Source organism: Podarcis cretensis (genome assembly GCF_951804945.1).
Source record: "Podarcis cretensis genome assembly, chromosome: 13".
In the NCBI taxonomy this organism is placed as follows: Eukaryota; Metazoa; Chordata; class Lepidosauria; order Squamata; family Lacertidae; genus Podarcis; species Podarcis cretensis.
In genome coordinates this window covers 48,079,090-48,090,459 of record NC_137182.1, presented here as the reverse complement: position 1 = coordinate 48,090,459, position 11,370 = coordinate 48,079,090, and the positions used below count along the sequence as shown (strand labels likewise).

Sequence of the window (11,370 nt, the reverse complement as noted above, 5' to 3'; positions counted from 1 at the left end):
AGCATGTGGTTGGCAGCAGACTTAGGCAGTGGGCGAGTTGAAACCCTCCCATTAAGCCACCTCACCATCCCAGTCTCATTGGTTTTGGTTTCTATAGTTATTATATTTTAATAAATACAACCTGTTGCACATCCTTCTTGTCTTGGGTTTTCTTGGGTGTTGACAGATGTGTATTGCTTCCACATTAGACCATATCCTTACACTCTTTCAAGTGTGGTGTGCTTAAAGGGGATATGGTAATGCCTTGGGAGACCAGGGCTTTGACCCCTGCTCAGCCTGAACCACATCAGTGACCTTGATCCAGTCATCATCATCATCATTCCAACACAATCCTTTTATTTGTATGCCACCTTTCCACAGTTAAAACAATGTTCAAGGCAGCTTACAATATGAAAAGATTTACATAATTACAAACATAGCAAAGTGGTCATAAAAAGAAATAAAACAAATCAAAAATTTCATAACCAAACTGAACAATTTCCACATAAAAATAAAGATACAAAAAAAATTAATAGCAATAATAGCAAAACCTCCAGACAAAACTTTTCCCCAAATACCCTAGTCCTTGCTGGGCAGCAGCAGCAGCAGTACTTATGAAGCCTGGCAGGTTGCGCCCTGGGCCAGGTGGAAAGAGGCAGGAAGGTGGCCCTCAGGCTCCCAGTCAGTGTCAGATTTACCTTCCTCACAGCTAAGACAGAGTAGTACAATGTACACCACTTAAAATAAGAAATGTGGGTTATAAATGTAATTACAAAATAGAAGCCACTTCCTCTCATTTTCTTAACCTTTTCCTTCCAGCCTGCAAGAGCAGTAAAGAGAGTCACCAAAGGAAAAAGGAAGCCCTAATAATTGTTTCTGTGCCTCCTAGGCAATTACCTATATTCTGCAATTTAAAAACCTTTTCTCTCTTTCTTAAGGGAGCAAGGGCTGTCTGACCTTAAATAGAGAATTGCAAGACATGTTCATGGAGAATCAGTACCCTATTTGGTGTAAAAGGTAAAAAGTAGAGGAACCTGGATGTTTAAGTCCAGTTGAATTTGACTGTGGGGTGTGGTGCTCACCTCCACTTTCAGGCCCAGGGTGCCGGCGTTTGTCCACAGACAGCTTTCCCAGTCATGTGTCCAGATGACTATGCGCTTCTGGCACAATGGAACATTGTAACGGAAGCCAGAGTGCACAGAAACACTGTTTACCTTCCTACCATAGAGGTACCTATTTATCTGCTATTGCTGGTAATGCTGGGACCAAGCAATGGGAGTTCACTCCATCACACACATACCCTCTTTTTTCCCCTGAAATCATTTTTATTTCATATTACAAATGTAAATTAATTACAATACCAAATACATATACATAAAATGAGATTTCTCTGAATCTCAGGACTTCCCCCATCCCCTCATGGGTCGTATTGTCAACATTTCCAACTGCATATTATTACATAGTCTATTTTTTGTATCGATCCATATTGTCCATAGTATTTCTTACATTACGAGTGAGATTAAAATCCTGCTAATGTTTTCATCTTCTTACAGTTGTCTCCTAAATAAGTTATGAACTTTTCCCATTATTTCTTGATTTTCTTGTCTTCTTTGTCTATGAGTTTTCCAGTCAGTTTTGCCATTTCAGTGCAGTCTTACAGCTTAGCTTGCCATTCCTCTCTAGTAGGTAAACCACAAACCCTCTGGAGCTTTATGATTGCAAAGTCAACATATTAGTTGCACAACATAAAAAAACCAGAAAATAATTGTTCTTGCATTAGAAACCAAAAAACATCATCCCATGTGGTGCCAAAATACTTGGCCATCAAGCAAAGCAGTATGACTGGAGAAAAGAGGACAAATTCCTCAATGTTGTCTCCTCATTATCTGCTCCCTGCTGTTCAGTTCAGGCCTCAGCAAAATGATGTAGCACTTAGGGAAAAACATGCATCCCAGTAACACAGCACTGGACGTCAGGATGGAGAAGATCTCCACAGCCACCATGCCTTTCCCTCTGGTGCTCAGGTAAGTTGGAACAAAGGACAACCAAACACTGCAAAATGCCAACATGCTGAAAGTGATGAACTTTGCTTCATTAAAACTGTCAGGTAACTTTCGGGCCAGGAAGGCCACAATGAAGCTGCTGATAGCCAGGAGACCCATGTAGCCCAAGACACAATAGAACATGGTGACAGACCCTTCATTACACTGGACAATGATTTCTTCATTCACAGAATGCATGTCTAAATCAGGGAATGGGGGAAAGGTTGAGAGCCACACTGTGCAAAAGCACAATTGAACCAGTGAACAACAAACAGCAGTTGAATAAGATACTTTCTTCCCCATCCATTTCTTCACTCTTGATCCTGGTTTTGTGGCCATGAATGCTAGAGAAACAATGGTGGTCTTGGCCAACATGCAAGAAACAGCCACTGAGAAAATGATTCCAAATGTTGGTTGTCGGAGAAGGCAGGTCACTTTCCCAGGTTGCCCAAGGAATAACAAAGAGGAGAGGAAGCAGAGCAGGAGGGAGACCAGGAGAATGTAGGTGAGGTCCCGGTTGTTGGCTTTGACAATGGGGGTATCTTTATGCTTAATGAAGGTAGCAAAAACCAAGGTTGTGATGAAAGAAAAAGAAGCCGTAACTGAAGCTAAGCCTTTCCCTAAAGGTTCTTCGAAAGACAAAAAATGTATGATTTTCGGGTGGCATTGACTTCTATTCTTGCTTGGATACTGATCTTCTGGACATTTGAAACAGTCTTCCATATCTGAAAAATGGGGTAGGGTGGGGGAGATTCTACTTACTGACCAATCATTGGATACAGCAAAATATTTTCACCCTTTGTTATGGCAAGATGACATGACCTACCAGTTTTGTTTGAAATTTTCCCATCTGGACATGGAGCACAATCATAGCAGCAAAATTTTTCACCCTCCTTCCGTTTCTTCTCATGACCAGCTTGGCAATATTCATTACACACAGAAAGAGGAACCACCTGTCCATATACATTTTTAGATTTTTTGTTATTTAAATAGTTATATTGAAAAGATATATTTCTCAGTTACTGATGAAGTATCATATCAATAGAGACAGCCGTCAAATGAAACGAAATAATCTATCATATATAGATGCAGGATGTTTGTGCCAGTGTAACTTGTTTTATTTACAGTAATAAGTATTCTGTTTCCCCTCTGCCATTGGTTTATGTGAAATTGTAATTATCATGGCAGATCTCATAGATGTGCCTCTAGGTAAGTTGCCTGAAAATGTTCAGAAGAATACATGCAGGAATGACAAAATCATGATGAATGTAATACAGTTTGAAGCTTTTGTTCTTATCATGATTGTCATCAAGGTGACCTTAAATGTCAGAGGATGTTACTATGATCTGGCAGAACTTGAATAGCCAATATTTTCATAAACATCACCCCCACATTCATTCCCGATTCTGCTTTATTCCATCTTGGCATGACTGAGTGTGTCTTTACTACTTGTAGAATTTTTATGATGCCCCTTTTGAACTTCCAGTGTTGTTCTTGTTTGATTCCAGGGGATTTGCTAATGTGGTTTGATTTTATAGCACGCACTGATGATTTTTGTATGATATCTTTATAAACCACTTAGAGACTATTGTAATTAAGTGGAATATGAATTGTTTTTTAAAGAGCAGAAACACAGAAGACCTCACACTAGTGTCAAATAGTAACCCAGACCATTGAGACAGTGATGTTGAAATGTAGCACCAGCAATTCCCTAGAATTTCAGGCAGTCATTCCTGGAGATCCTAAAGACTGAACATGGGACCCTTTGCATGGAATACATATGCTCTACAACTGAGCTCCAACTCTTTCACATGTAACATGCAAAGACACTATAATGAGTTGTTGAATTAAAATGGACCTTAAGAGCCCACATGGTTCATCTAGTATAATCCAATTTCTGCTGAAGTGATATGGTGGTGTACATTTCATTGTTGAGATACTGCACTACAAGAGCAAAGAAATGGGTCAAAAGAGGCAAACAGGCAAGACAGCTCACTAAGATAATGTTGTCAGGAAGACACAATCTTTGTGTAGTGTGTGCCAATCCAAACATTTTCTATGGTTTATTTTGGTAGATCATGACATCCATGTAGCTGGCATAATGTGATGTATTTTTTTTTTTTAATGATTTTTATTAATTTCCAATTTCTAAAAAATTGGAAATTAATGTGATGTACTAAAAGACACCCTTTGTGAAATGTATTGATAATGCCATTAGTGTTAATGTCAAATGGAGCCCAGAAGACATGGCAGCATAATACCCTCCCACCCAAGACTGAAGGAGGGAAACAGCATCAACAGCATCATAGATCCCTCCCAGCTCCTTCCCAAGCTGGGCAAGTGCTAACTGGGAGCCTCCTCTGCTTTGTGCCCAGTGTGGGAGGAACTGTTTGTGCTGCCCTGAAACCACCTCTGGTTTCTGAATGTGAAAGGAAAAATTGAATTCACTCTAGAGTTTCAGGTGCCATTGCCATGTCAGGTTATGGAGAAAAGATTACTCCTGACTTCATAGTTCAACACAATGGGTTCTCCAATATAGACGTAGAATCAATACCTCATTAAAATATCCATGCCACACAATTTTATGCTCACTAATGGTAATTCCTTTCCTATCAGCAACATGTGGAGCAACACTTCCAACTTTTACTCTCTGAAAGGAATTGTTGGGAAAGGTGACCAGGTTCATGATGTCAAATCCACCTCGCATTTCCAATTGATCATTAAAGGACATGGTTTCTCCAGCTGAATTGTTAAATGAGATGCGTTGAAGAAAATGGTGGAGCTATTTGCAAAAAGAGAAGGAAATCAAAAAAGAAAAACACCATGCTTAAGATTTCAGAATGGCCTTCGTTTCAAATTTCATTCATAGAAAGGAACTGTAAACCTTGTTTTGAAAACAAGAATATGTGTACCATTTTCATTATTTATCCAAGCAGGACAAAAACTAATGTATTATCACCCTGTATGAGTATGTACATTGAAATATGAAGCATTTGTTGGGGAAACATTACCTGCCAAGGCTGCAGAGACTGAAGTTCGACACTGTTACCAACTACCTTTGATTTAGGTTTGGATCTACCAAAGTCCATGGCATGTAAAGCATGGGCCAAAGCATAAACAGCATTATAGATACTGTAGCTGTGTCCAGTCATGTGAATTTCAAAAAGACCTGCAGGGAGATTCTCTAGCCTCTCCTCTCCAGTACAAGTGTCATCATCCATCACAGGCATACCTGGATCTGGAAAGGAACAATCAAATGCTTGCTCCCAGAAATTTTGGAGGAAACCATCTCTTTCCGTCTTAGTAGGGATTATATTCTGAAGAAATTCCCTGAAACCTGGAACATCGTTTGTGTGAATGGCAAATGAAATGGCACCCTGGAACATCTGAAAATCCCATCCTCTTGCTGCGCCTGTTAATATAAAATCTGTTTGGGTTGTCACAATCCACACCTTTCCAAATAATGGGTTTTTTGTATTTCCTGAATCTTGTGAATATATAAAAACTCTCAGATGCAAAATTATTAAAGATTCTCCATACATGATAATTGTACGAGCTTTACAATCTTGGGAAGACAAATTAATTGAACTAGAATCAAAAAACTGATTTATGAAATCCTCCATATGAGCTTCTTGTGGGATTCTTTTGGTGAAGGCTGAACAGATTCCATTTCTGGAAAACAATGACTCCAGTATTTTTAGGAATTGCTCTCCACTGTTATCATCCACAACAAAGAGCCCAACCCAGGTCCACCTAAAATGCTGAAGTAACAATATAATTCCCATATACTCAATGTTTTCGTTTGGGATCATGCGGTAAAAGGGAAGAACTTCCATTATTTTGGTCTCTTCTATGGTAAATGAGCCATATGTAAGCTGTAAGAAAATATATAGATACTGTGTAGATAAGTTAGGAGTAGGGTCTTTATCATTAGGGTCTTTTTCTGGTCTTTGAAATTCAAGCAAATTCAATATCACTAGTTATTTCTTCTGAATCATCACATTATTCCAAGTTGTAAATACAGAAATATATATTCCCACCAGCCCCCATGCACATATTGTACCTGTGGTATCTTATATAGAGCTAAGACATCCATCAAATGGAAAGAAGTGTCAGAGCCCAGTCCTCCAATGACGGCTAGGAGGTTTTTCTCTGTGGTACATTTGTAGTTTGGAAAAAACCTATGGGACTTGAAGATCAGATCCAGTGTGGTGCGATAGGTCATCCTTGCATCATGATAGGTGTCACATATGTGGAAACCAAGTGTCACATTAGGCAGGATTTTGGGATTCTTGTTGATGTCATTTATGGCAAACACCAGAGCCAGAACATGCTGGTAAAACTTGGTAATGATTCTGCCAATAACATGACTTTCATTAATTCACAAAATGAATCTACAATGCAGGAATAAATAATGCTATAAACCTTGTAGTTTCTGTGTCAACAGAATTAAGTTTATTTACAGCAAAAGCCAAGAGAAATCCATCTTGCTAGAACTTGTTCGCCACACTGAGAATAGAATCATTTTTCTAATTCAGAAGATATACCTATTACTCTATAATACCATTACATGAGCAATTGAATCTTACAGGAGTGGAAATATCCTTTCCAATTTCTCCTGATTCCCTACAGACATCTGTTACGATTCTCACCAAACTTTATTTATATTTTGTTACATATAACATATGTGTTTTTCATCTATAATGCCTAGTGTCTTTAGCAACACTGTGATATCTTTAAAATAATATAACAATATGCTCCTCCTCTATCCCAGTGCACAAGGTATATACATAATGATGATTTCTTTTACTGTTTTTATATTTCCCCATTCACAAATCTTTACAGCATTGGATACTCCCCCATATATCCTATACATTTATAAAATATATTTGGCTAAGACAATCCTTACTGTGGAATGTCAAAGTGATTCTGGGAAGGATGTTCTTTGAACAGAATTTCATGGAAGAAGTAGATTATCTGAGAAGTAATCCCACTAATGAGGAAACCACCTGGCTGGTACCATTCATGAGGTATAGGTAGAGGATCACCTGTGTGACATTTCATGAGACCTACTTTGGACACAGTAGAAGGCAGAAGAAGAAGAAACATTGTTTTTCCTAACATGCTTTCCTCAAAGTTTCTCTCTAAATATAACATAAGCTGTCCTGCACCTATTTCTTTCTAACTAGCTTTGACAAGACAACGGGAGAAAATTGTCAGAGATGTCCTTGCTTGCCTCTTGCATTTAATCCCAACTTCCCATGGCACAGGCATTCATTTATCATTACTTTCAGACTTGCTTACTGACTGTTTTTTACTAACCTTTTGAAAGTCTCTGGAGCTTTGACCACATGAGCAAATGATAGTGCTGTAGATAACTGTATGTGTGAGAGGGGAATTACTCTCTCAGTGTTTTGATACTAATTGACCCTTCTGGTAGGCAACATGTTGGATCGTGTCTTCCATTTGTGAGCAGAAGTCTTCTCTGGTCCCTAAGAAAATAAGATAGGGGAACTTGACTCCAGATTTGCATGATCAAAAATATCATGTCTGACTGAACAAATAGCTTTTCATATAAATCACAAAGTCTTATTTATATCTCATCTATGGCTAATTATTACATTTAATAATTTCTGTATGTATGCTATTTCTGGATACTGTACTGAAATAAGCATATATTTGTGCTTTAACTGTAAGTGGATTGATGTTCTTTAGTCAATATACAACAACAGAGTATTTTTTAAGATTAGAATTTTTATGGGATGCCACGTGAGGAATTTATCTCTGCAGGACTAATGGGGTGTGTGTGGAGTTTTTCTATATATGCATTCCAACTTTTGCTCCAAACTGAGGTAGATATGCAGCTACATGAATGCACTCCAATCTTAAGTTTTAATGTTCTAAATTTCTTTTTATGTTGTAAACTGCTACAGATTACATTGTATGGTTTTAGATGAAAGTTTCCTTTTATTCTCTGTTGTCTGTTGTAAAGGTATTTCGCCTATATACAATAAAATGGATTGATTGATTAAAATGGTGAATGTTGGGGTGGGAGTTAATATCCAAGGTGATAAAACTCTGGCTGTAGACCTATCTGCACCAAATAAAGAGAAATCTATATTTTATGAAGTACTTACGGATAGGTTGATGGACTTTTCATATGAAAATTGATGCCTTATGGAAAACTGAAATAGAGACAGACCTTCAGAGAAAAATATTAAAAATTTCCAGGGTAAACCACTTAAATTTTTCTTTGAAATGATGGATAATATGAAAATTGCTGACATCCAGAGATATAAAAATGGAAATGCAAAGCAATTTACATATTTCAGTGAGGGACCCAGCTCTTTCTCAATACAGTGGTACCTCTGGTTATGAACTTAATTTGTTCTGGAGGTCTGTTCTTAACCTGAAACAGTTCTTAACCTGAGGTACTACTTTAGCTAATGGGACCTCCCACTGCCGCTGGGCCGCCGGGCCGCCGGGCCATGATTTCTGTTCTTATCCTCAGGCAAAGTTCTTAACCCGAGGTACTGTGTCTGGGTTAGCGGAGTCTGTAACCTGAAGTGTTTGTAACCCAAGGTACCATTGTAAGAGATATGATATGGTTGACTAAGACGCTAACAATTTAAGTGAATAAAGTAGATCGCAATCCAATCATTATGACTCTCAAAATCATTATGACTCTCAAAAGTTTTATTAGGTGGAGGTTTAATGCTGTTAAAACAAGAGAAGGTTGTACAAGATTGCAAACACAGTTTAAAAGGGTTATTTGAGAATAATTTTAATAAAGATGTAGGAGAAGGAGAAGAAGAGGAGGAGGAGGTGGCGTTTGGATTTGACATCCCACTTTATCACTACCCTAAGGAGTCTCAAAGCGGCTAACAGTCTCCTTTCCCTTCCTCCCCCACAACAAACACTCAGTGAGGTGAGTGGGGCTGAGAGACTTCAATAACATCACTGCCACATAACTGTTGCTGTTGTTGTTAATTAAATCTGTATACTACCCTTCATTCAAAGATTACAGGGGAGTTCACAACAGAAAAATAAAAAAATGAGAAGACAAAATATATTGATGATAGAATTGCATTAGAGGAAATTGCTTGCAAATAATAATAATAATAATAGGATCAGGAGAAATTTACACTATGATGCAGCATTTCAAAAATGAAAACAGCAAGAAATAAAAGACTACTCTAACAAAAATGAATGGGATTGCAAAAAAAATTGCATCAAATGCTTAAGTGTGAATTAAATATTACTGTGTCTACTCCATTGGCAGTATAATGACAAAGTTCTATCAGCACGCCCTGGCTTTGGTGTTTGTAATATAGGAGATCAATGATGATCAAAAGATCTTGCCCAATGCTACACTTGGGTTCCACATCTATGACAGTTACTATGATGCAAGGATGACCTATCGTACCACTTTGGACCTGCTCTTCAACTCACACAGATTTGTCTCCAACTACATATGTGATATCCAGAAAAACCTCATAGCCGTCATCGGGGGACTTACATCTGGCATCTCTATCAATATGGCAGACATCTTAACCCTCTACAAGGTTCCACAGGTAGGGTCTGTGTTTTGGAAAATGAGAGAGACTGCAAATTAAAAGAACCCTTTTTTTTAAAAAAAGGCAGAGTTGGGTGAGCAATCCTGTGGCAAAATTTTCTGGGATGAGTGATTTATGATGCAGAGGAACTCTGGGATCAAAAACGGCTCACAGAGTGTTAAGTGTCCAATCCTGGATCATCTGAAGATATGCTACTATAATTTGCTCATCCCATCTCAGCTATGGTTTAGCCACTACTGGTGTAAGTCCTACACTCAAAAGGCCTTCCAGGGTAACGATGGGACTGGGCAGGAGCTTAGGCTGGATCCTAAACCTGTTCAGTTTGTGCACATGAACTGTCAGCTCACCATGGAACATCTTTATTACTGCTGTCAGGCTTAGGTAAAGCAGAAAAAAATATACTGGAAAATGCTTATTTTTCTCAAAAAAATGATTAGCTGTCATTCTTTTGAAACCCACAAAGTTCTTAAATAAATATTTTGTTATGAAATCACATACAACAAACAATATGGGCACAGAGATAATCATCTTAGCTTATTGCTGCAATGAAGCTGTTTTCTTTTAGCTTACCTATGGTTCATTTGCCGCAGAAGAGATTCAAGCATTGCAGAGCTTTTCCTTTTACAGCATGGTCCCAAATGAAAGCCATCAATATATTGGCATTATCCGTTTACTTCAGTATTTCGGATGGACATGGGTTGGGCTGTGTGTTGTGGATGATAACACGGGAGAACATTTCTTGAAGACCCTGGAGCCACTGTTTTCCAAGCATGGAATCTGTTCAGCCTTCACAAAAAGAATCCCAGAGCAAGTTTCTATGGAAAATGTAGATGAAATACTGAATAAAATTGAAAGAATTTATGTATCTCTCACAGATAAGAAGGCCAGAACACTTATCTGCTATGGAGAATCTTTGACAATCGCCTGGCTGAGAATTGTTAATCTTTTTCATGATCATGGACATAAGGAAAATGCTTCATTTGGAAAGGTATGGGTTATGACATCCCAGATAGATTTCACATCTACTGGCCCTCAGAGAAACTGGGATTTTCAGCTTTTCCAAGGTGCACTTTCCTTCACAATTCAGTCAAGAGAGCTTCTGGATTTTTCAGAATTTCTCCAGAGCATCAAGCCTTCCAGGACCCAAGCAGATGGTTTTCTCAAGGGCTTCTGGGAGCAAGCATTTGACTGTTTATTTCCAGATCCAGAGATGCCTATGATGGATGATGACAGCTGTACTGGAGAGGAGAGGCTAGAAAGTCTCCCTGCGGGTATTTTTGAAATGCACATGACAGGCCACAGCTACAGTGTCTATAATGCTGCCTATGCTTTGGCTCATGTTCTGCATACCTTCTACTCATCCCAATCCAAGCACAGACCAAGGGTGGATGGTAGCAGTATTGAACTTCAGTCTCTGCAGCCTTGGCAGGTAATGTCTTCACAACAAAATAATCTCATTGCGATGGATAGTGACCTTATGCATACAAAATACAGCAATGCTGTTTATACTTCAGCTTATGCTTTGCATGCCATTTATACATCTAGATCCATACGAAGAACAATATTCTTGAGTAATGTTGATGACCTTCAGTCACTGCATCCATGGAACTTAATGTCTTTACATAAAAAAATCATTTCAATTCACAATTAAAATTATCATATGTGAGAATCAGCTGAAGCAGGTGACAATTGTAATGAATCTTATACATTCAAACAGCTTCATGGGGCTTGCATCTCAAGCGGGACTTGACATTTTTCCACAGGGCCTGCAA

The 11,370-nt window shown here is 38.5% G+C and overlaps 1 protein-coding gene across 2 annotated transcripts; it reads right to left on the bottom strand.

The window, feature by feature from the left end:
• Positions 1-4,395: 4,395 nt before the first annotated feature.
• Positions 4,396-6,182, bottom strand: LOC307201355 (vomeronasal type-2 receptor 116-like). 2 transcript variants are annotated; one of them, XM_079950494.1, is made up of 4 exons: positions 6,085-6,182; positions 5,919-5,969; positions 5,033-5,259; positions 4,396-4,803 (listed from the first exon to the last, which is right to left on the bottom strand). In XM_079950494.1, exons 2-4 carry the CDS (start codon positions 5,950-5,952, stop codon positions 4,528-4,530), a joined length of 537 nt encoding a protein of 178 aa, XP_079806620.1. In that variant the 5' UTR covers positions 5,953-5,969; positions 6,085-6,182; the 3' UTR covers positions 4,396-4,527. The 2 variants fall into 2 exon arrangements, 1 of the variants encoding a protein (XP_079806620.1); XR_013832686.1 differs by lacking the exon at positions 5,919-5,969 and having other exon boundaries at positions 6,085-6,179.
• Between the last annotated feature and the right edge of the window lie 5,188 nt (positions 6,183-11,370).